Source organism: Andrographis paniculata, unplaced genomic scaffold (assembly GCF_009805555.1).
Source record: "Andrographis paniculata isolate CXL003 unplaced genomic scaffold, ASM980555v1 Contig55END, whole genome shotgun sequence".
NCBI lineage: Eukaryota > Viridiplantae > Streptophyta > Magnoliopsida > Lamiales > Acanthaceae > Andrographis > Andrographis paniculata.
The window spans coordinates 1,847,247-1,870,392 of NW_026137590.1; the positions used below are offsets into that span (position 1 = coordinate 1,847,247).

The 23,146-nt window shown below is 34.3% G+C and overlaps 3 protein-coding genes across 3 annotated transcripts; all 3 read left to right on the forward strand.

The window, feature by feature from the left end:
- The first annotated feature begins 626 nt into the window (after positions 1 to 626).
- LOC127256528 (probable polygalacturonase) lies at positions 627 to 7,383 on the forward strand. The gene is made up of 5 exons (XM_051282580.1): positions 627 to 1,118; positions 4,439 to 4,559; positions 4,684 to 4,932; positions 5,320 to 5,473; positions 6,370 to 7,383. The coding sequence occupies exons 1-5, from the start codon at positions 699 to 701 to the stop codon at positions 6,914 to 6,916; spliced, it is 1,491 nt and encodes a 496-aa protein (XP_051138537.1). The 5' UTR covers positions 627 to 698; the 3' UTR covers positions 6,917 to 7,383.
- A 4,921-nt stretch (positions 7,384 to 12,304) lies between these two features.
- Positions 12,305 to 16,337, forward strand: LOC127256496 (putative cysteine-rich receptor-like protein kinase 23). The gene is made up of 3 exons (XM_051282533.1): positions 12,305 to 13,226; positions 13,953 to 14,840; positions 15,371 to 16,337. The coding sequence occupies exons 1-3, from the start codon at positions 12,746 to 12,748 to the stop codon at positions 16,066 to 16,068; spliced, it is 2,067 nt and encodes a 688-aa protein (XP_051138490.1). The 5' UTR covers positions 12,305 to 12,745; the 3' UTR covers positions 16,069 to 16,337.
- A 958-nt stretch (positions 16,338 to 17,295) lies between these two features.
- On the forward strand, positions 17,296 to 23,095 carry LOC127256423 (conserved oligomeric Golgi complex subunit 7). The gene is made up of 10 exons (XM_051282430.1): positions 17,296 to 17,689; positions 18,257 to 18,346; positions 18,728 to 18,847; positions 18,960 to 19,061; positions 19,150 to 19,430; positions 19,907 to 20,052; positions 20,332 to 20,530; positions 20,910 to 21,591; positions 21,675 to 22,007; positions 22,618 to 23,095. The coding sequence occupies exons 1-10, from the start codon at positions 17,405 to 17,407 to the stop codon at positions 22,894 to 22,896; spliced, it is 2,517 nt and encodes an 838-aa protein (XP_051138387.1). The 5' UTR covers positions 17,296 to 17,404; the 3' UTR covers positions 22,897 to 23,095.
- Positions 23,096 to 23,146: the final 51 nt, after the last annotated feature.

Below are 23,146 nucleotides of genomic sequence, written 5' to 3' on the forward strand. Positions count from 1 at the left end.
ATTTTTCGTCGGTTTGTTGACTGTGTGACCAAAAAAGATAAAGTTTGATTATATTGGGACAAAAAATGATGAGTTTTGGTTATATTGGGACTAAAATTGATAAAATTTTATATTGGGACAAAAAATGATGAGTTTTAGTTATATTGGGACCAAAATTGATAAGATTTTTATATTGGGACTAAAACTGATGAATTTTGGTTATATTGGAAATTATTATAAATAAAAAAATGTATTAGTAAAAATAATTATTATTTAGTAAAAATAATTATAAATTAAAATTAAAATAAATAAAAAATTTAATTAAAATTATAAAATTAAAAATTAAAAATTAAAAATATGATTAAAGTGCAAAATCACATTAATACCGTTAAAACTCTTTTCCCAAAAACAAATAAATATATAAATAGGGGATGGAGGAGTATATAATGGCCGAACCGCCGGTTCAAATCGCCCAAATCGTACCTCAGCCGATTTGAACCGACGGTTCGCGGCTTGGCAAAGGTTCACGTTCCGGTTCGGTTTGGGTTTGAGTTTGAGTTTGAATCGGTTCGAGAACCGGCGGTTTGGAGCCGGATGGTGGGCAAGTCTAATAAGTGAAAGCAACACAACACCACCACCCCCAGATCATCGATTCGTCAACAATAATCACTGCTGAATTGCATTTGCCTGTCGATCTGTAGCTACCTAAGTTTGAATCAATGGGGGATCCCTCCAGAATCATGCCTCGCACCACCACTCTCCGGCCGCACTCCAGGCGCTTCCTCGATTCTATCGCAGCTCTCCTTTCATCCCACCGCACTGTCCTCGCTCTTGCCTGGGCCCTAGGATTCATACTAATTATCGCCTTCCAAAGGTCCGCCACTGAGAGGTTCTGGAGCGCCCCTCCCCGGCCCATTCCCAGGCTTCGGAAATTCGTCTTCAACCTCACCGATTTCGGGGCGGTGGGTGATGGGGTTACTGTGAATACGAAAGCTTTCGAGGCTGCAATTGCCCGAATTCGGAGGCGAGGTGGGGGGCAGCTCAATGTGGAGCCTGGGCGGTGGCTAACGGCGCCGTTTAACCTCACCAGTCACATGACTTTGTTTCTCGCAGAAGATGCCATTATTCTCGGAATCGATGTGAGTGGCCTTTTTTTTTGTGGTGTTTATGTTATTTGCTTTGTCATTATTTGGTGTTGATGTTGATGCTGATGTTAGTTCTTTTGGTTAGTTTTTGAAGAGATACAAATTTCTAAAATGAGTTTAATTTTGTTTTTCATTTTGCATACAAATCACCTGCCTAATGTGTAATACGTGCTTTTCTTTCCATTTTTGGTATACAAATCACTGGACATTGGAGGTCAAATGCTTATCATTCGAGATTGTGAAACCTTTTTAATGTCTTGATTTAAGCTTTACCTCACAGTTTCCTGGGTGAACCTCAAAGATTGTTAGCCCAGATTGTTGATGACTTAGTTTAGCAATGTTGTAGCACTTATATTCCCCTTTATCTATGTGTATGCCACATTGCATTCCTAGTCCTTCTTCAACCATTCTCATATCCTGTAGACTATGCTCGAACATGTTCATAATTCGAAACCTTCTTTAATCACAGAGAGCAAAATTAACTTCTTCTTCTTTATTTTTACACTAATAAGGGGATTTGGCATAGAGAATGTAATTATAAAGATAAATGAGAATAGAAAATAGAATTTTTCAGAGAGAAAAGGAATTTCGTAGCTAATGAGAATTAATTCTCTTGTTTGGTAAACATATAATTCAGTTGAGAAATGTAAAAAATGCAATTATTTAGATGAATCGATCAAAATAAAGGACTAATGAGTTAAATAATAAATTAGATACGATGTTTTGTAAGATAAAATTTTAGTTTAATTTTAAAAACTAGTAGTAAAAAAATAAATATTTGAATAATAAAATATATACGATGTTTTATAAAATTGAAATAATATAATTTTAAAAAATATAAAAATTAAATAATACAAAAAAACAAAAGATAAAAATAAATATACTGTATCAATATACAATTCTCTGTATTTCTCTGTATATGACACCAGAGAAATAAAATCAGAGAATGAGAAATGATTATTTCTTCAACTCTCAATTATGGGCCTCATTTTTCTGTATCAAACACACCCTAGGAGTATTGCACTTGGCTATTGTACTTGAGAGTTCTCAAACTGTCATAGAGGCTATGAAAGTGAACTGTAATGAGTTTTTCATTCGATAACAGGCATACATTTTTTGCTCTTATATCATGTGTAGGAATACAACCACATGATAAACTCTTGCAAATAGAAATTGTAGGCACTAGACATTTTTGTTCTCTTATAGTTTTTAGCTTTATTCACTTGTTCTATAAATTCTAGAGAGGATAGTGGAGATTAAAAGTTAGTAAGCCAGATAGAGCTACTTCCATTTCTAATCAAACTCGACTGTTTCTCCTTATTGTTGAATATTGTCCTACATTGTTAAATGTGTGGGATCTCCCCTAATATATAAGGGTGAGGGCCACTCCACCTAATCACCAATTGGTTTTAGGTTGAATGTCCGGATCCCTTCTTAACATGGTATCAGAGCCATGGTGCCCATATTGGGTTTGGATCCTGTATGGATTTTTGAGATTATTATCTCGAGGGGGGAGTGTTGAATATTGTCCCACATTGCTAAATGTGTGGGATCTCCCCTAATATATAAGGGTGAGGGCCACTCCACCTATCACCAATTGGTTTTAGGTTGGATGCCCGGATTCCTTCTTAACACTTGTTAACCCTACCACTTACTAATTACTGAATAGTACCAGGTATAATCTAATACTAATTCTAATATAGATTTAAAACCTGCATAGCTTTCCTTAGATCAAGATTGTCAAGGTTCACTGTGCTCATACCTTGACAAATGCGTGAACATCTCCACTGTTAGTGGTCATGTCATTGGTAAACTACTTACTACTGGATGTTGTTGGTTTGTACTTGGTCTTGTGTCCTCGCTTCACTCTATCTATTACTCCCTCCGTCATTCAAATTTATATTCACTTTCCTTTTTCGATTGTCATCGAAAAATATTCTCATTTTTTTTTAAGTAAAAAATAATTTTACTTTTGTACTGTTTTTTACTATAAAAGAAAAATTTAACAATTATTACTCACTTTTATTCGAACTCGTGGCCGGTCAAATGAGCACACATTTGCATGACGGAGGGAGTATGTTTTTTTTTTTTTCAGTGGTCTGAATTTTCCATCCATTCCATGATTCTACTACAGCATCAGAAGAAAAAGGCTTTAATAGCATAGACTCCACTCCTTCAATAGCTTAAGGCACAATCAATAGAGTTATCATTGGACGGAAATCACATCCCTTGGGGAGCACTTCCAAATATTATGATAGTTACAAACTTAACTTAGGCTTTACAGCCTACTCTTAAGTAGGAAATCCACACTTGCATTTTATTTAATTATATACACATAGAGGGTGATAGAATATGCATTAATGGATTTAGCAGGTTAAGCTAGAAATTTCCTGCATTTTTTGGGACTGTTCATTGGTTGTTGCTTACATTGTTTGCCATCTCAAGATGAAATTCGGAAAATGTTGACAAATTTAGAACTTTGCCATGCGTATAATGGTAAAATCACTACTTCTAATCATGTGAGTCTATATATTTCTCTTATCAGAGCATGAAGTTGTAAAGCCATCACACCTGTTGTGCACTGTTTTCAAACATAAACTGGATTATCAGGTATGGCAGCTTCTTTTGGAGCGAGCTTTTTAAGATGGCAGAATGGCGATTATCATTATAGGAAGGAAATTGCGTTAACTGTATTTCCTAATCTGTTTAAAAGAAACACTGCAACTTTCCTCCGCTCATACTTGAAATGTAAGTTTTTTTATTGATGATGGAAAGAAACATCTGAGAAACCATGGGTTTTGGATCAAAAAGCGTTCTTGTTTCCCAATTGTCACCAATTAAGATGTGAAATTTACAGAAAAGTTGACATATTTGCTTATTGTATTTTCTCTGCCTTGTCTTGGCAACTAATTCACAACGAAGATATTTTTTACCAATTCAGAAGTACACGTATTCTTATCTGAAGTTGGATGACCACAAAAACACTTGCCACTCTGTGCTAGAAGATTATCGTTGCTTCATGTCTTAACTATGTTTCCTGGTTTGGAACACAGTCTAATCTTATAATGAATCTCACTATATATATATATATATATACAGATATTAAATATCTAATACGATATTCTGTTCATGTTATGAAATAACTTGCCTGTACCATATATGCTCTTGTTCAATTCCTAACAACATGCTACCTCTGTAGCAACGCATGGTTACTCATAGAAGTCCTACTGTGTCCATCTGAAACTAAAAGAAAGTGGAGTTAAAGCGAGTAACACCTTCTGATATGGTAAACATGTTCTTGTTGGATTGGACAGGATGAAAGCTACTGGCCACTATTACCTCCTTTGCCATCTTATGGCTATGGAAGAGAACGGGCTGGACCACGATATGGAAGTTTGATCCATGGTCAAAACTTGAGGGATATTGTGATAACAGGTACTTTTGTTGTTTTTTCAGATGAAATTTGTTTTGGAGTATAAGCCAAGGTGTTGATCATGTTTGATGTCTTTTGTGAGGTCGAGCATGTCATCTTACTTGTGGTCTGATTATCCACTGACAGGACACAATGGTACCATCAATGGACAAGGTCAGACGTGGTGGACTAAGTATCGTAAGAAACAATTGAATCACACTAGGGGTCCCCTGATTCAGCTTATGTGGTCAAGGGACATACATATATCAGATGTAACTCTCCGTGACTCTCCATTCTGGACTCTTCATCCTTATGATTGTCAGAATGTTACTATCAGAAATGTTACGATATTAGCTCCGCTTTCTGGTGCGCCAAACACTGACGGAATTGATCCTGGTAACATTTTTTTCTTTTTCTTTAAGGGATAGCATAATTTACCTCACATATTTCATTATTAAAATCGGAACTTAATCTATGAGAAGGAGATTAGAACTTCCAAGTTCAACTGCTGGTGTATGCTAGGTTCTAAGCAGAAAAAAAAGGTTATATATTAAGGCCCCGGTTTGCTGCTTGTTAATTGGTTAATGAGTTCTTATTGTTTTTTTCTGAAAATTTAATTGGATAAACATTGAAAGTATGGAACTTAGTCATGTATACTGGGTATATGGCCAAATTCAAATATCAGTGAATATCAAATATAATTGGGAAACACTATTATACAATGTATATGGCCATAGTCAATATCTTGGCCGATTAATCTCTGGACTTTTGTGGTTTCTGCAGATTCATGCACGAGTATGTTGATAGAGAATTGTTATATAAGTGTTGGTGATGATGCAATTGCAATCAAAAGTGGCTGGGATCAGTATGGAATTGCTTACGGGAGACCTTCAACTGATATTCTCATACGTAATGTCATCGTGCGCTCAATGATAAGGTGAGAGTTTTGTAGGTTGTACTGCTTCATTGTGCATGTGCTTATTAGAGTGGCTCAATACGGTATGTGATCTTGGAAAAGGCCTGGAAATGTGAATTAGGAAATAGTATGAAATCCTGACTCGGATAATTCTCATGAGTGCTAGGCACATGTGAACATGCTAAATTAAAATGGAACATATTGTCTTATCTGTTAGTCTTAAGAGTTCATCAGTTTACTTATGTAATCTATAATTCACATGAAAATATTATATTAAAATATAAATGAAATAATTAAATAAGAAATATACTCCGAATATATTAAGTGTCTTATTTTTTGTTCAATTTAACGGAAACTAAAAATATTTAAGAAATGGATGAATTTAAACTCAAAATATGTTTATGAAATATTTTGATGAGGAAAGAAAAGTGTCGCGGAAGGACAAATAAAATTTCATATAAATGAAGACTAAAACATATTTATTTCTTTAACATAAATGAGTCAGGGATGGGTATAACCTTTTTTTTTGGGGGGGGGGGGGGGGGGATGCTGAGAATTTATTAAATATATGCCTTGTGTGTGAATGTTTTTAGTCCTTGCAATCCAGTATCACATATATACCAAAGAGAATGCTTCATAATAATAATAATAATAAAAAAAGAATAAGATTGATTTTGTAGTTCAGCAGTGCAGGTTACAAGGTCCTGCCAGTACGAACATTGAGTTTTGATTTGCATAACATTGAATGATTGTTGATTCATAATATATATATATATATGCACATATGTTTGTAAAAGAGAAATTGTTAATTTTTTTAAAGTTGTATCTTTTGAATAATGCATATGTTTTTGTGGCGATGGACACACCATACATCTGAATATTGCAAATTTATCCTGTTATACATTTGTGTCCAACAGTGCAGGAGTTTCAATCGGCAGTGAAATGTCTGGTGGAGTCTCAAGAGTAATCATTGAGAATCTTCTTGTTTGGAGCTCAAAACGAGGTGTTAGAATCAAGACAAGTCCTGGCAGGGGTGGATATGTCCGACAAGTAACCTACCGAAACCTTACCTTAGACAATGTTAGGGTGGGCATTGTAATGAAGACTGATTACAATGAACACCCGGACGAAGGCTATGACCCAAACGCCCTTCCACATATTGAAGACATTAACTTTGACAGGATTCACGGACAGGGAGTTCGAATCCCAGTTCGTATCTATGGGAGCCCTGAGATCCCTGTCAGAAACATTACTTTCCGCAACATGTCAGTTGGAATAACTTACAAGAAAAAGCGAATCTTCCAGTGTTCTTTTATCCAAGGACGTGTGGTCGGAAAAATTTTTCCTGCCCCGTGCGAAGAACTTGATGTGTATGATGAAGAAGGCCATCTTCTCAGGCAGGGAATTTCTCGAAATAGTACAAGAGACACTGCGAGAACTGGCACAGATGTAGACTATGATTAACAAGTACATATTGGATTGAAACTTTGGTGGATTTTTTGGTATGGCAAATGCCGATAATTCAGTTCAGAGATTGAGCAGAACACATGGTGCTGAGCATTGTTATTTGAGTTGATGATGAAATTGGAAGACGACAAGAAGGCAAGACAAGGTTGTAAGAAGTGAGGGGAGAGTACAAATTTGTTGGATTCTGAAAGAGCTCAAATTATATGCTAATACTATTCTGTAAAGAAAGAGGCAGAGGAAGAGAATTAGAAGATGTGAATGTATGAGAAGTTCAAACAGGTATCGTATCTATCACCTTGTGGTAAGAAAAAAGAAAAAGTAACGAGTTGAATTGTTGACTTCTTGTTGGTAAGTACCACGACTGTTGGTAATTATCACGATTGGATGCTATGTTAACATTGTTGTTTGGTTGTCCCACATTGCATATCATATACTACTTCAGTTATCTAAATTTATGCCCGTTTTTTTTTTTTTTTGGTTATCAAAATTATTTTTATTTTTCTATTTAGTAAAAGGAAAGAGTTTCTATTTTTTTCAATGATGGAGGGAGTACTTTTTTAGCCCAATGTGGAGATTTGTTATTTGGTCGTTGTGATTTGCTTCTCATATACTTCTATTTTAGCCTTGGCATCGATAAATAGGTTGCCCTAGGTAGCAGGCAACATGTATCAAAATTGCAAATACAAGTAGCTTTGAATTATTTGTGGTTTTTTTTTGTTTTATGTAGAGGTTTTATTTAGACAGGTTGCATGAGGTTGTGAATTGTGGCTCTCAAATTGTTATTCTATTTCATTTTGTATTATCATGTTGATAGTGCAGTTGGTTTTTTTTTTTTCCCATGAATATATAGGTATTTTGGTTGAATCATGTATATTGTTGTATTGGTTATTCTTTTTGTTCTTTTTGACATCGTTGGAGTTCTGCAAATTAATTAGTTTGGACTATAACTCTTATAAATTGATATTAGAGCTCTTGATATATTTGTGGGAAATTTTGTTATCATACAATGACATTACAAAGAAAGTGGTGAAAAGTTTGATAGGAATGTCAATTTTAGAATGTGATAGCTCAAAGTGGAGGTCGGTTATTTTTTTGATGAGATTGGAGTTCCAGTATGTAAATTTCCGGTGTAATATAATATATATCAGGCGAATCATGTATGACAGACAAAATCTGAAGACATCGGAAATTTAGTAGATCACTAGTTTACCTAACGATCATGAGGTCATTTTTTTTTATAACGGTCATGAGGTCATTTTTTTTTAATAATGTGGGAATTCACCGTTGCTATTCGGGTAAACTTTCGGTCGAACTTAATATCCAGCAAATTAGGCCGGATAAGGCAAGTTACGTTGTTTTTTTTTTTTTTTTTAATATGAAGTTGATTTGGCTATTTATAATATTGCAAAAATGTCTATGGATGTTGAAAAGTCAATTTTTGGAGATTAATAGAAAAATATGAAAATCCAATCCTATATTTTACTCTGTTTTTGGAGTTTAGCGTTGTTCCAAAAATAGTGCATCACTGCAGTCCAATTTTATTATTAGGGGTTATTGTGCAATTTTGTCATTTTTGGTATATGATGTATATATATAATATATATATATTTGAAAAGTAATGAGTAATTTTATTGTTTTGAGAATGATTGTTCATTAATTATTTAATAAGAATATATATGTATATATATAATATTTACTCATATATGTTAAATAATTATTTTATATATTTATTTTTCGTATTTAAATTTAAATTGATTGAAAAATTGACAATAATATATGAAATAATTATTTTTTATGTAACATATTAATAAAGTACAAAATTATTCAATGCATAAAAAGTCATTTACATAAAATATGGTATTTGTTGTACATATAATTGCAACGTGTACAGGATGTGGATGGTTTATTATATAGCATTTGTGTTCAACTTGTGGCAGACTAATTGCCATAATTTTCATTCCAGTATTGTCTATAAATATGTTCGAATGCAAATAGAGTTGTTGATTATTTTTTCAACAAAAAAAGTAAAATTTGAAAAAAATGAAATTATCTTCGAATTTGATATATTTAGTGCATGAGATTAGTAATTTCTAAACACTGTTGGATACATAAAATTACAGACTGGAAAATAAAATGGTGATCCCCAAATGCAATTCTCTATTTGATGTCTATTGAAGATGATTGAAGATAAAAAATCCGCATCCTTAAATATTCCTTCAAGAAAACGTTTCAGAACCGTCGCCAACAACCGCCGTCAACCGCCCACAATGAAACGTTTTGAAACGTCTGGGCGGTTACGGCAACCGTCCACAAGGTCCTCCTTTGTCGACACGTGTCTTACACCGTCTCGCCAAACGCTTCTACCAATTCCAGAACTCAACTGGCCTGACCGACCATTCCAGAGACTAACTGGTTACTAGACCAAACGACTTATTGGTCGCCCATCAAGCGACCAACATCTGATCTCTCCAGACGATTCAATGGTCGCCCCAACCAAGCGACTTGTTGGTCCGACCACAGACCTTCCGATTTGTTGTTCCAGCCGCAAACCTTCCAACCTGTAGACCATCCGACCTACAGACTTTCCGACCTATGGATCATCCGACCCGCTAACCAAACGACCTGCCCATCCGACCACGGACCTTCCGACCTGCCTATCTGACCGAGGACCAACCGACCTACTTATCCGACTGCGGACCAACCGACCGAGGACCAACCGACCTGCCTATCCGACCGCGGACCTTCCGACCTGCCGATCCGACTGAGGACCAACCGACCTGAGCGCAAATTTTTCTCATTTTCCATCCGACTTCGTGTCTGACTTCCTTTAAGATCCTGCTATCCTTATTTTTATTATTATTATTACTTTTTGTGTATAACATGAATAAAGCATACTATTTTATTACTCTCTTCGTCGTATATAATTTGTCTATATTCTTTTATTTTTATTTATTCTATGTAACTTGTCCTTTTTATTTTTGAAAATATAATTATGCACTTTAATCACAATTTTAAATTTTAAATTTTATAATTTTTTTAATTTTAATTAAACTATTTATTTATCTTAATCTATAATTATTTTTACTAAATAATAATTATTTTTACTAATACACTTCTTAATTATCTACCGATTATACTTTAACTAAATTTTTGTATCTACAGTAATATGACCAAAATATATGGGACGGAGGGAGTCTTATTTTTTTTTAATGACGTGAGAATTCGCAACCGTTATCCGAAATTGCACATTAGATAAACTTCAATTGAATTAATATCATGCGCACTAGTCCGACAAAAATAAGTCATACTAAGCGAATCATGTATAACAGGTGTGACTAGGCATCCAGGGTTTGAAGCTAATACTATCTTTGATTATTTATAGTTTATTGTAAGTTGTCTTATCTTTATAAATGTATACATAATATAATACCCACATATGATTAATTGTTTTTGTCCATTTCATTATAGATAACTTTTTTAATAAATTTATTCATCTTAAATATATATAAAAAAAATATAAATTTTAATTTATTAAATTTCTAATTTTGTATTTATTTAATTTTTTTTATTTTTATATCTTTTTGTAATAAAGTAAATTTTTATATTTTTACTAATTTACTTATTATACTTTCTCTGTCCTATGTCAATTAACCTTCACAATATTTAGATAATAATATTTAATTAGTTAATAACAGTGAGATGTTATATTATTTTACTATTTTGTATATAATTAATAATAATAGTAATTTTAAAATAAATTTAGTATATATGATTAAAAATAATTAGAATATCTTAAATTTGTGAAAATTATATTGCAAAAAAGAAACGTTTAGTTTTGAATGAGTACTATATGTAATATTATATGTTAAGTAGTTAATTAATTTATATTTATTAAATATATTTTAATTTAATAGTTTTATTAAAAAAATAGAAATTCATGAATTATTATAAAATAATAAAAAATATATATAAATTAAGATTGGACCGAAGAAATATAACACTATCATATTTATTAAAAATAATAATAAAAAAAAGAAAAACCGTTCGCAAGAGGGAATACTTACGGGTGGACACAGTTCGGATATTGCAGATATGTAGTTATTTGATATCCGAATTGAACAAATATTTGAAATCGCAAATTGTATTCGAATCGAAAATATTTACAAATAATCAAATCGAACCTAAATTAAAAAATATACATATTAGAAAAAATTAAAATTCTAATTAAATAAAAATATTTACAAATATTTCAAATATTGGAATCAAAATCGAACCTAATATAATTATTAATATAAAATATGATAATATAAATATATTCTGTTTGATTAGCTAAACTGAAAAAATATTAAAAATTCAAATCGACCAATTATTAAATATGAAATATTTGTATCCAAATCGAATTTGCACAATTACCTTATAATTCAATTGGGTTCAATTGGGTTCGGCGGTTTAGGGTTTAGGGGGTGTTTGGGAAAATCGTTTTGAAGAGCTTTTAGCTTATTGAACAATGTTTTAGCTGTTTGACCGGTCAAAATTTAGGTGTTAGGTAAATTAGATTTTTTAAAGAACTTTTTGGACCTAAAAAGCTAATTTTTAAAAAACTCATCTACAACGATTTGATTTGAAAATTTTTTTTCATTTTAATTTTGATTATTCCTTATTTACCCTTAAAACTTAATTATTTATTTTTTTTACATATATTTATATTTTTATAGCAGTATTTATTAATTATTTTTAATATATTTAATTTATTAAATTATATTTTTATTTTTGTAAATTTAAAATAATAATTATTATTAATTATTAGATATAAATTATTTTATTTATAAAATATATAAAATTTTAAAACTAAAAAAAATAGAAAAAATAAAAATTATTAATTTATTTATATATATTAAAATAATAATTAACATAATAAAAATATATATACTAAAGATTTATCATTTTATATTTTACATAATTTCAATAAAAAATTATTATTTTTTAATAAAAATAATTTTCTCAAATCTAAATAATAAAATAAAAATAATTATTTTATAATATTTTTATAATTTTTAATAATTAATAAAAAAATTCTTATAAATTTTAAATCAAAATGAACAACATTAAATATTTTAAAAATAATATATCAATATCTTTAATAATTATTTTATGTATAAATCAGTTAACCGCTAATTTAATCAGCTAACAACTAAAAAAATATCAACTAATTATCAAACGGACCTAAGAATAATTATATTTTAAAATTCAGCATGGTCGAATATAAATTCAGCATACATCCTAACAACTAAAATTTAATTATTTATAATTATATTAAATTTAATAATATAAATTAACATATTTTATCATATGTATTATTTCAGAGCATTTGATCTCCTACCTTTCAAATTAACGACAGCACTACAAATTCCTCGGACTATCTTGTACTGGAGCCTGGAGGTTTTTGTTTTTTGGCTGGAGGTGTGAATTTGGAGATCAATGGAAGAGGAGGAAGCGCGTGTATCGGTACGAAGTTTTCTTCCCACTTCGTTGTGCACATTTACTCGGTTCCCATCGAAGATCCGCGGATTTGCAATGGCAGGAATGCAATTGGCGTCAATTCTGTCTAACACATCACCATCTTTCATCCTTCAATTCTCTCGGAAATTTCGCCAAGTTCAACTGGATAATTGTTTGCTGTTGTTTTATGCAAAAAGACGACAAAATTTCAGACCAAGTCAATGTCAACTGGTATTATTATATTACGATTTCACTTCGGCGTATAGAATTTAAGGATGCAGGCGAAGAATCCGATCAATCATTCGATTAGATGCGAATTTTTTAAACATGTCTGCAATCTATGACAATTGGGAGAGACTGGTTGCAGCTGCTGTGAAGAAACAGCAACTTTGGGAGCTATTTCATGCTGCTTCCAGAAGCCCTAGCATCCTCTCAGAAGCATCCGATTACAGTTCGAGTTCTCGACGGGATTGGGGGTGGCTGGAACAGCCGCCGAAGCTCGTGCTCCTATCCGATTTCAGCCCTACATTTGATCTGAAAGATTTGTCTACAGCTTCTGTTGAGCTACTGGGTAAAGGTACTTTTGGTAGTTCATATTCTGCCATGATGGGCAACGGTGTGAGAATTGTGCTGAAGAGGCTGAATTTGGGTGATATGTCTGAATTGGATTTCAAGCGCTATGTAAATGTTATTGCAAATGTCAGGCAGGGAAACGTTGCACCGTTACGAGGTTACTATGCCTATGGCGATGAAAGGATATTGCTGTATGATTATTACAGAGAGGGGAGTGTGTATGCTCTATTGCACGGTATCTCTACCTCTACTTTTAATGGATATTTCTTCGATGATTGAAAATGGATATAAGATATCTTATTTAGTATGCATGATCTGTCTGTATTTTACTCTTTGTTTCTCTCAGTTTCTTTACAAATTGTTTGCTGATTGTGAATTAGTTTAGCTCTATATGTTCGCCGGCTTACAATCTTCACACATGATGTTACGTATAATTAACATTCCGGGATTGTTCTATGGTATGGGGTTAAATAATAGCATTTTTGTTGGTGCCCTTTTTCGATGCCCTGTTAGTCAATAGGTTGTATTTATATGGATTAACATATAATTAACATTATGGGATTGTTCCATGGAATAATAGCATTTTTTTTGTTGTTGGTGCCCTTTTTCGATGCCCTGTTAGTTAGTAGCTTGTATTTTTACGAATTTACATATAATTAACATTCTGGGATTGTTCCATGGTGAGGTTAAATAATTAATAGCATTTTTGTTGTTGCCCTTTTTTGATGCCCTGTTAGTCAGTAGCTTGTGTTTATACGAATTTACATATAATTAACATTTTGGTATTGTTCTGTGGTGTGGATTTAAGGTGCCCTTTTTCGATGCGCTGTAAGTTAGTAGCTTGTATTTCCCCTCTGATTGCAAATGCATTGTGGCAAATGCTATACCTAATTCGTGTTCTTTCCTGAGATGCTTCGTAGTATAGGAATATGAACAATCTTGCATTTTATCTTGCTTGCAGGAAAAACCGGCGTTCATTATTCTGAAGTGAGCTGGAAAACGAGGCAACAAATTGCAATTGGTGCAGCAAGGGCTATTGCAGCAATACACAAGAAAAATGGCGGGAAGCTTGTCCATGGAAACATTAAATCGTCGAATGTATTTCTTAGTCCACAGGTATATTGCTGTGTGTCAGACCTAGGCTTGGCAAACATGATAGAAACGATGTTCATGCCAAGTGCACGGTGCTATGCGCCAGAAATCAAGAACAGTAGAGATGTTTCACAAGAATCAGATGTCTATAGCTTTGGGATTCTGCTACTTGAGCTTCTAACAAGAAAGCCGGCAATGCATGTCCCCGGTGGTCCCGAGGCTATTGACCTTGTCAAGCTGGTTAGTTCTGGAAGGACCTCCAAAATTTTCGATTCATATCTATTGCAGAATCCTGCCATAAAGAATGATATGATTGAGCTGTTGCAAATAGGAATGAAATGTGCCACAAAATCGATAAAGAAGAGACCTAAAATGTCTGAAGTTGTGAAGATGTTGGAGGTTATCATTGAAACTAACTCAATAAGCCGTGCTCCTCCGGGTAATGACCTCATATTTCTGATGGATTTTCATCCCAGATTTGATCTTGACGAATTGTTAAGAGCTTCTGCTGAGGTTCTTGGGAAAGGAACATTTGGGACTGCTTACAAAGCGAAAATAAACGATGAAAGCATAGTTGTTGTGAAGAGGTTGAAGGTCATGCCTGTTACATTCGAGGCTTTTCAGGAGCACATGGAGGTCTTTGGAAGAATGAATCATAAAAACATTGCGGACGTAGTGGCGTATTACTATTCGAGTGAGGAAAAGCTCGTAATTTATCAGTACTACGACGACACCAGTGTGTCTTCCTTGCTACACGGTACATAGAAATCTTCTTAGCAAACAAGTTTTAAATTTGGTTCGACTTGGCTGGTCGCTCGATGTTTCCTTGTTCTTTGTCAGATAATTGGAATAAGGTTCCTAAGGGTGTGTTTGCTTGGGGCTTTGAATTTTGAGTTGAAATTTGAATAGTAAAAATTTTGAATTGGACTTAGTTGTATGATGTGATATAAATAGGAGTTGATACAATATTTTGAATTAAAATTGATTTTTAGTATAATATAAAAAATGAAAAATAAGTTTTTGATTTGATGGTTTTGGTGGAAAAAGAATTGATGAATAGTGGAATTTGGTCACTTTGATGTTTCCTTCCTTTGTTTGTGAGATAATTCGATCAAGTTTTCTTTAGTTTTCCTGTGTCCTACTCTGGTTTGATATTGATTTGTGAATTCGAACATCTAATGATAGGAGCATACATAAATATGTGAAAAGAACATCAAATTTCTTGCAACAAGCTTGTCGAATTCTGCATTATTGATACATTTGAATGCATTTTTTGCTACTCTACAGAGTCATATAGAAGTGCTACCATAGACTGGAAGACTCGACTCAAAATTGCGACGGATACAGCAACAGGGATCGCTCACATCCACGCAGAAGATGATGGGAAGCTCGTACATGGAAATATTAAATCTTCCAACATCTTCTTCACTTACAAAGCTATTGTGGCCGATGCCGGATATCCTAAACTTTTTGATCCTATAAACCTGTCCACTAGGCATTGGGCAGTCCACGCCCCAGAAGGCACCAACACCGGGAATCTGTCCCAGGCGTCTGACATCTACAGCTTTGGGGTTCTTCTGGTCGAACTCTTATCAGGTTTACCAATGGTGGAAACTCTTAAGAAGGAAAACTTGGGTTTCCCACTTCTTACATGGCTTTTGTCTCTTGCTCGTGACGGCGAATGGATCAATGAAGTCGTCAATAGAGATTTTTTATGGTATCAAAATGAGGAGGAGAAGGTAGAAATGATACAACTTCTGCAAATAGCAATGGATTGCCTCGACAGCAATCCGCAGCGCCGGCCTGGGATGTCTCGGGTGGTGGAGATGCTTGAGGACATCAACGGCGGCGGCGGCGGCGGTGGTGGCGTAACGGATAATGAGTTGAGATTGGTAGATGGTGTGGATGAAGAAAAAGAGCCATCCATTGAGTCAAAGCTGGAAGAGATACTGGAACTTCTGTTGCTGCCCACTCTTATGCACTAAATAGAGGTACCATTCTACTACTACTGCCTTTTAAGTTCAATTTGGTTTGTAAGATTTGTGATTTATTTTTTTTTTGTTTGCATAGTTATTTGATTTGTAGTTTTGTGATAATTTATAGTATATTTGATGCAAATAAATTAGTTCTTTGCCTCTTTAGTTGTGTTTGATTATTAATTTGTTTGTTTGCATAGTTATTTGATTTGTAGTTTTGTAATAATGTATAGTATATTTGATGCAAATAAATTAGTTATTTGTCTCTTTAGTTGTGGGTGCCTCGCTGCATGTTTCAAGTTCAGTAACATGGTGAATCAATTTTCACTACTAGATTGCTTTATTTTATAGCATTATGGTTCATAGTGATCGGAGCATGTATTAAGTTCAGCACCATGCTGGATTAAATTTTTCTATTAGATTGCTTAATTTTTTAATCTCATGGTTCATAATGATCGAGACATTTTTTTAGGTATTGTATTAAAATTATTATTATAATTTTTTTAATTAAATAAATCAATAACATAAATTGTGTATGATATATTTTGAAATAAGAATCATTCTAAATTATTAAAATATGATACATTAAATTTTTAACTTAAATATTTACAACCAAAGTAGTACGATATTTATAGCCCAAACATATGCTCCCGACCAGGCAAGAATATGATATAAATCAAACAATATGTTAAGAAATCAAACATTGTGAAATTTTATAAATCTAAATATTTATATAATTCAAAATTTACATACTTTGGATTGAAGGAAAGAAATTTTCATTATATATGGCCATCTTAGTTGTTTCATCTTTTGTAGCATTGTTTTGTTTTTTTTATGACGTGAGAATTCGCAACCGCTATTCGAAAATACGCATTGGATAAACCTTCGGCTAAACTTAATATCCTGCAGACTAGACACTACGGGCAAGTTATGGTCATACGTCCAACATCCACACCACCGGACCATCCCAGACAAAATTGTCTGATTCCATTTTGTCTGCCGTAAAAAAAACAAAAAAGTAAAATTATAATTTAACTATAAAATTAAGAACAGAGATGACACGAAGTAAATAAAGGTATTTTAGCACTTTAGATTGATAGATAGAGAGTGATAAAGAAAAAAATATTTAAATAGAAAATAAAAAAAAAAATTTTGTATTTGAAAATGAATATGAAATTGTGTTAAGAATTAGAGATTATAAATATTAAATAAAAAGGATTGAAATATGAAATCGTAAACACATACTATTGTTTTCTCAGAATCGTTAGCGTTTTCAGTTGCAAAACTTCGTCTGCTGCCACAACGCCGCTGTCAAGTGTCGACTTGATCCGTCGGAAAACCGAAGATGATGGTGGATCTGAGCTCCTTCTCGGAGGAGAAATTCGACCCAAAGAAATGGATAAACACCGCGGTACAGCAGAGGCACCCGCAGGAACCCGTAGAGAAGCACCTCGTGGATCTGGAAATGAAGCTGCAGATGATGTCGGAGGAGATCGCCGCTTCCCTCGAAGAGCAGAGCTCCGCCGCACTCCTCCGCGTCCCCCGCGCCTCTCGAGATGTTCTCCGTCTTCGAGACGACGCGTTTTCTCTCCGCTCCTCTGTCGCCAGCATCCTGCAATTCCTCAAAAAGGTATTCCGATTCGGTCTTTATCTACCTGTGATTTGATGCATTACCAATGAGCAATGGATTTCCGTTTATTTTAGCTCCAATTAATGGTAGATCCTTCCGATTGTAGTTCAGTAATTTTGCTAGTCTTTGCTTAATTGAAACAAAAGGAAGAATGTTTCTGAATTGCTACACAGTTCAGTTATTTAGATTTGAATACGATATTCACATTGTTGGATAGTATACTTTCTTCCTGTATTGATCCAGAATTCGATACTGTTTTCTGAAATTTGGAATGAGTTTGATTATTTGAAGTTAGTGAATTGAGAAATAATTTACAAAATTTTTAATTTTACATATGAAGATTTAGAGGCTTGTGCAGTGTAATAGTAAAACCATGAAAGGCAGTCAATTCAAGAATTTGCCTGTATGCAAACAGCATATATAGTTTTTTGATTATCTGGGATTTGTTATGTGTTCTAAGAAAGTTTTTAATGTCTTCATACAAAGGATTAGAGCACAGTTGTGAGGTTATATAAATGAAGATGGTCATATTGATGATATTTTTTGTCTATACCACGTGTTCTGCAGGCTGAGGGATCTTCTGCAGAGTCGATTGCAACCCTTGCCGAAGTCGATACGGTCAAGCGAAGGATGGAAGCTGCATATGAAACATTGCAGGTTGTATACATCCCACCCAAAAGTATATATTTTGTTATTTTCGTTTGTCACACACAAGTGTATACATTTCCTATTATAATAGAAGTGTTCTCTCACTAATACCAAAATACTTTTAATCTTTATATAAGTTACAAACATATTATTTTATATAGAAAATACAAAGGCCAAAATCTATCAAATATTCTTACACACTTCATTTGTCAATAAAATAATATTATTTCTTAATCTGCTCTACTACTACTCCAAAAAAAAAAGAAGCAAATGTATACATTTGGCTATGACTGAGGGAGAAGATTCTTTTCAGTTGTGATGTAGTTGTCTTGCATGTTACTTCTCTAGTTTTGTGTTTGGTTGGTGAAATTCGCTTCCGATTTGGATCAGGATGCAGCCGGTTTGACACAGCTAAGCTCTACCGTGGAGGATGTCTTTGCTAGTGGGGATCTTCCACGGGCTGCAGATACACTTGCAAATATGAGACACTGTCTGACTGCTGTTGGGGAGGTGTAATTTTTTTTTTTTTTTTTTTTTTTTTTTCTGAACTAGTGGTCAATAGGTATCAATTTGTCACTGCAAATTGGCTAAATATTGTGATTCATCATTTTATGATTATCAGGTTGCTGAATTCGCTAATATAAGGAAGCAACTCGAAGTTCTAGAAGATAGACTCGATTCAATGGTACAGCCTCGATTAACAGATGCATTGAACAACAAAAAGGTAGTTTGCTTAACCCTCTTTGATGATTTACCAATGCTTTTGTTTACTGACTGTTCGGGGGTAATGGAATGTTTTCTGTTTCTTATAGGTAAATGTTGCTCAAGAAATGCGGGAAATTCTTATTAGAATTGGGAGATACAAGTCTTTAGAGAGTTACTACACGAAAGTCCACATCAAATCCATAAAGAAGCTATGGGATGATTTTGATTTGAAGCAACAATATAATAAAATTGCCAATGAGAAGCATGAAGCAGAAAAGAACTCGAGTAGCTTTGAGTCACAATCAAATCCTCCAGAGTTGTCATTCCCACGGTGGTTACCAAGTTTCTATGATGAGCTCCTGCTTTATCTTGAGCAAGAATGGAAATGGTACTTTTTGCATCAATATGTATATATATGTTTTTTCCTTCAATATATCAGTATTGTTGTTCCCTTGATCCCACTCATGTTGTCATATACACTATTTTTCTATCAGTTCATCCAGAATTTCTCTATAGCACGGTTGCATATTTCTTTGTAATTTAAAACCTGGAATATATTAAGCAATTGAAAAACTTAATAATGACTTTCGGAGCATGCAACATTTAGGTTTGTGAATCATTTTCCTTGTTGTTTTTGGCATTCCTGATTTTCTTTGCATGTGGAATAACTTATCCTGGATAACCCGCACCAAGGTTTATATGATGGATATCATGTGTTGCTTTATTTAGATTATTAAAAAGGAGAATGTTTTTTTAGTTTTTTTTTTTAAGTAAAAAAAGATTGAATTTTGTTAGACCATCAACATGGCACAACTATCTGCTGCTATAGATTATCCACTCATCTTTGTAAACTTTCTTGTGCAGGTGTATACTTGCTTTTCCTGAAGATTACAAAACTCTTGTTCCCAAATTGTTAGTTGAGACAATGTTGTCTATCGGTTCAAGTTTTGTGTCCCGTTTAAATCTTGCAACTGGTGATGTTATTCCGGAGACCAAAGCACTGGCCAAAGGTTATCCCATTCTTCCTTTCAGATATCTTTTGAACTACTGAGTAGCTTCAGATCTTTTCTCCTTTTAAGGATTGAGAAACCTTGCATCGTGTTATATATAAATATATATGCATGAAGGATTATAATTAATTTTCTCCAATCATTAGTAATCCTTGGAAAAGAAAACAAAACTGAAAACAAGAAGAAAACTAATGACACATTTTTATAGTCTCCATAAAGAAAACCATTGATATGTTATAAGCCAGAATGGGCTAGAGTTCATTTCGCTCTTGGTTTCAGGTATATTGGACATATTATCGGGGGATTTGCCTAAGGGAGTCCAAATTCAGGCCAAACATTTAGAGGCTCTGATGGAAATTCACAGCGTAACAGGGAGTTTTGCTAGGAATATTCAGCATTTGTTTTCAGATTCAGATCTTCATGTTTTGTTGGACACACTCAAGGCAGTATACCTTCCATACGAGACATTTAAACAAAGGTAAGCACACTTCTGTTGCAATTGCAAAAATATTTCCAGTCAATGTGGCCGATAGTGATTGAATACACAATTCTGATTGTAGCTTAAACATTATATAATACTGATGATTTATAACTCTTTGAACCCCACGTCAAAACCTTTTAACTAGGTTCATAAATGAGCCGTTTTTTTGGCAGTTTCCGTTGTGGGTGTTGAATATTTATTTGACAAAAGATGCAATGATATGCCAAAGACCTTTTAGTTGAAGCTTTCTAGTTAAATAAGGTCTCTAACAAGACTATGTTCTTCACATTATGCATCTTTTATACGCACACAAGCTAGTATTTTCCTTATTAATCCAGTCATGTGAAAATAATTTCGTGTGTCATTTCCTTCCTAGATATGGGCAAATGGAGCGTGGCGTCCTATCTGCGGGTATTGCTGGTCTTGACCTTAGAGGTGTTAGTACTAGAATTATTGGTGTCCAGGGAGTTGAGCTCAGTGAAACAGTTCGAAGAATGGAAGAGTCCATCCCACAAGTCATTCTACTGCTCGAATCTGCTACAGAGAGATGCATTAGCTTTACTGGTGGTTCTGAGGCAGATGAGCTGATCCTTGCTCTCGACGATGTTGCATTACAATACATCTCCAATCTTCAGGGAATCCTGAAATCTCTGAGAACTGTATGCGGAGTGGATGTGGCAGCAGACAGCGTTGGATCAAAGAGGGAAACAGGATCAGACAGGAAGGAATCAGCTTCGCATTCTCGGAGAGGTGATTTCATGTCAAATGAGGAAGAATGGTCGTTCGTGCAGGGTGCTTTACAGATACTTACAGTGTCAGAGGGCTTGACAAGCCGAACATCAGTTTTCGAAGCTTCCTTAAGGTCTACTCTTGCTCGCTTGAGCACAAATTTATCTTCGTCTCTTTACAGTTCGAGTCTCAATCAGAAACAATTTCATGTGGATGACAATGAGAGCGGGAGGCTGCCTACCGCCGGAAAAGCTTCCCTGGATGTCGCCGCTCTCCGCCTTTTTGATGCCCCTGAAAAGGCTCGAAAACTTTTTAACCTCTTGGAGCAGGTAGGCCAGATTACACAAATCTGTTCGATTTTTATTTATTTATTTATTTATTTTCTCACAACAGCCCTCTTCATTTCTTGCAGTCAAAAGATCCCCGATTTCATGCCCTTCCTCTCACTTCTCAAAGAGTTGCAGCTTTTGCGGATTCAGTCAATGAACTAGTTTATGATGTGCTCATATTGAAAGTGAGGCAGCACTTCAATGATTTGTCCCGTCTGCCCGTATGGAATTCTATCGAAGAGCCAAGTGCCTTCCCCGTCCCAAGCTTTAGTGCTTACCCTCAATCGTACGTGACCAATGTCGGTGAATATCTTCTCACTTTACCCCAACAACTGGAGCCCCTTGCTGAGGGCATTTCCAACATCGAGGCCAATGCGGAAGAGGCACAGTTCTTTGCAACCGAATGGATGTTCAAGGTAACCCCCGAATCTCAACTGTTTTAGCTGCAAAGATATGCACCAATTTAATTAAGTTTAACACAATGCATCAGAGATAGAGCTGACAAAAACTGACACAACACGAACCCGATACAAGATAATTGGGTTTGGGTTAAAGATATCAACCAGACTATGTATACGGGTTGACGGGTCGGGTTAGGGTTGATGCTCTCAACTCGAATCCGATTCGACAATCCGATTATAATATATTAATATCAATTTATATATGTTATATATGTAAAATAATTCTAATTTAATAATTAGCCCATTAGTTTAAACTAAATTGAATTTTAAATAATTGAACTTAATTCATTATTCACATTATACTAGAATTAACAAAATTAATATAACACGTCAACATGGACAAATAATTTAATTTAAATCAAGAATTTGACTTAATTATGTATACGAGACAATACGAATCCGACACGCTAATAAACGAGTCGGGTTAGGGTTGAGTTATTTAACTCGTTTACAGTATTCAACCGAAAATCGATCCGTTGTCAGCTCTAATTAGAGTATATACATTTATGTAAACTTTGCTAATGTCGTTGTAGAGGTTAGTTTAATGGTATTATGTTATTTGTAGGTTGCTGAGGGAGCAACTGCTCTTTATATCGAGCAGCTTCGCGGAATCCAGAAGATAACAGATCGTGGTGCTCAGCAGTTATCTGTCGACATTGAATACTTGAGCAATGTGCTCTCGGCTTTATCAATGCCCACCCCGCAGGTTCTTTCCACATTCCAAACATGTTTTTCATCGCCATTGGATCAGCTCAAGGATCTTGTAAAATCAGATTCCGAAAATCAGCTTGATCTGCCAACAGCTAATCTTGTCTGTAAGATGAGAGGTCTGAGGCTCGAATAGGAGCCATTTTTTATTCTCTGGTTAAGTCTTTAAGGAGTTCTATTCAACTGTGATTGCGCAACATGCAGTTCATACAATATCGAAACAGGCAATCTCCCTCATTCGGGTAAGCTCCAAACTCTGCACTATCTGATAATTACTTATAGTGTTTCGATTATATGTTTCTTGAACGTGCAATACATTCTCGCGATTCTGCCTATACTTAGAATGTCTGACAGATTCATTATTGAGATATTATTCCTCCTGCATA

What these genes read in the sequence shown, in the direction of transcription:
- LOC127256528 (XM_051282580.1), top strand. Translation starts at nt 699, where the DNA reads ATGGGGGATCCCTCCAGAATCATGCCTCGCACCACCACTCTCCGGCCG. An exon ending in CCATTATTCTCGGAATCGAT is followed by an intron (nt 1,119 to 4,438) that starts GTGAGTGGCCTT and finishes TGGATTGGACAG; the next exon opens with GATGAAAGCTACTGGCCACT. An exon ending in CACTGACGGAATTGATCCTG is followed by an intron (nt 4,933 to 5,319) that starts GTAACATTTTTT and finishes TGGTTTCTGCAG; the next exon opens with ATTCATGCACGAGTATGTTG.
- LOC127256496 (XM_051282533.1), top strand. Translation starts at nt 12,746, where the DNA reads ATGTCTGCAATCTATGACAATTGGGAGAGACTGGTTGCAGCTGCTGTG. An exon ending in TGTGTATGCTCTATTGCACG is followed by an intron (nt 13,227 to 13,952) that starts GTATCTCTACCT and finishes TCTTGCTTGCAG; the next exon opens with GAAAAACCGGCGTTCATTAT. An exon ending in TGTGTCTTCCTTGCTACACG is followed by an intron (nt 14,841 to 15,370) that starts GTACATAGAAAT and finishes GCTACTCTACAG; the next exon opens with AGTCATATAGAAGTGCTACC.
- LOC127256423 (XM_051282430.1), top strand. Translation starts at nt 17,405, where the DNA reads ATGATGGTGGATCTGAGCTCCTTCTCGGAGGAGAAATTCGACCCAAAG. An exon ending in GACCAAAGCACTGGCCAAAG is followed by an intron (nt 20,053 to 20,331) that starts GTTATCCCATTC and finishes TCTTGGTTTCAG; the next exon opens with GTATATTGGACATATTATCG. An exon ending in TACGAGACATTTAAACAAAG is followed by an intron (nt 20,531 to 20,909) that starts GTAAGCACACTT and finishes TTTCCTTCCTAG; the next exon opens with ATATGGGCAAATGGAGCGTG.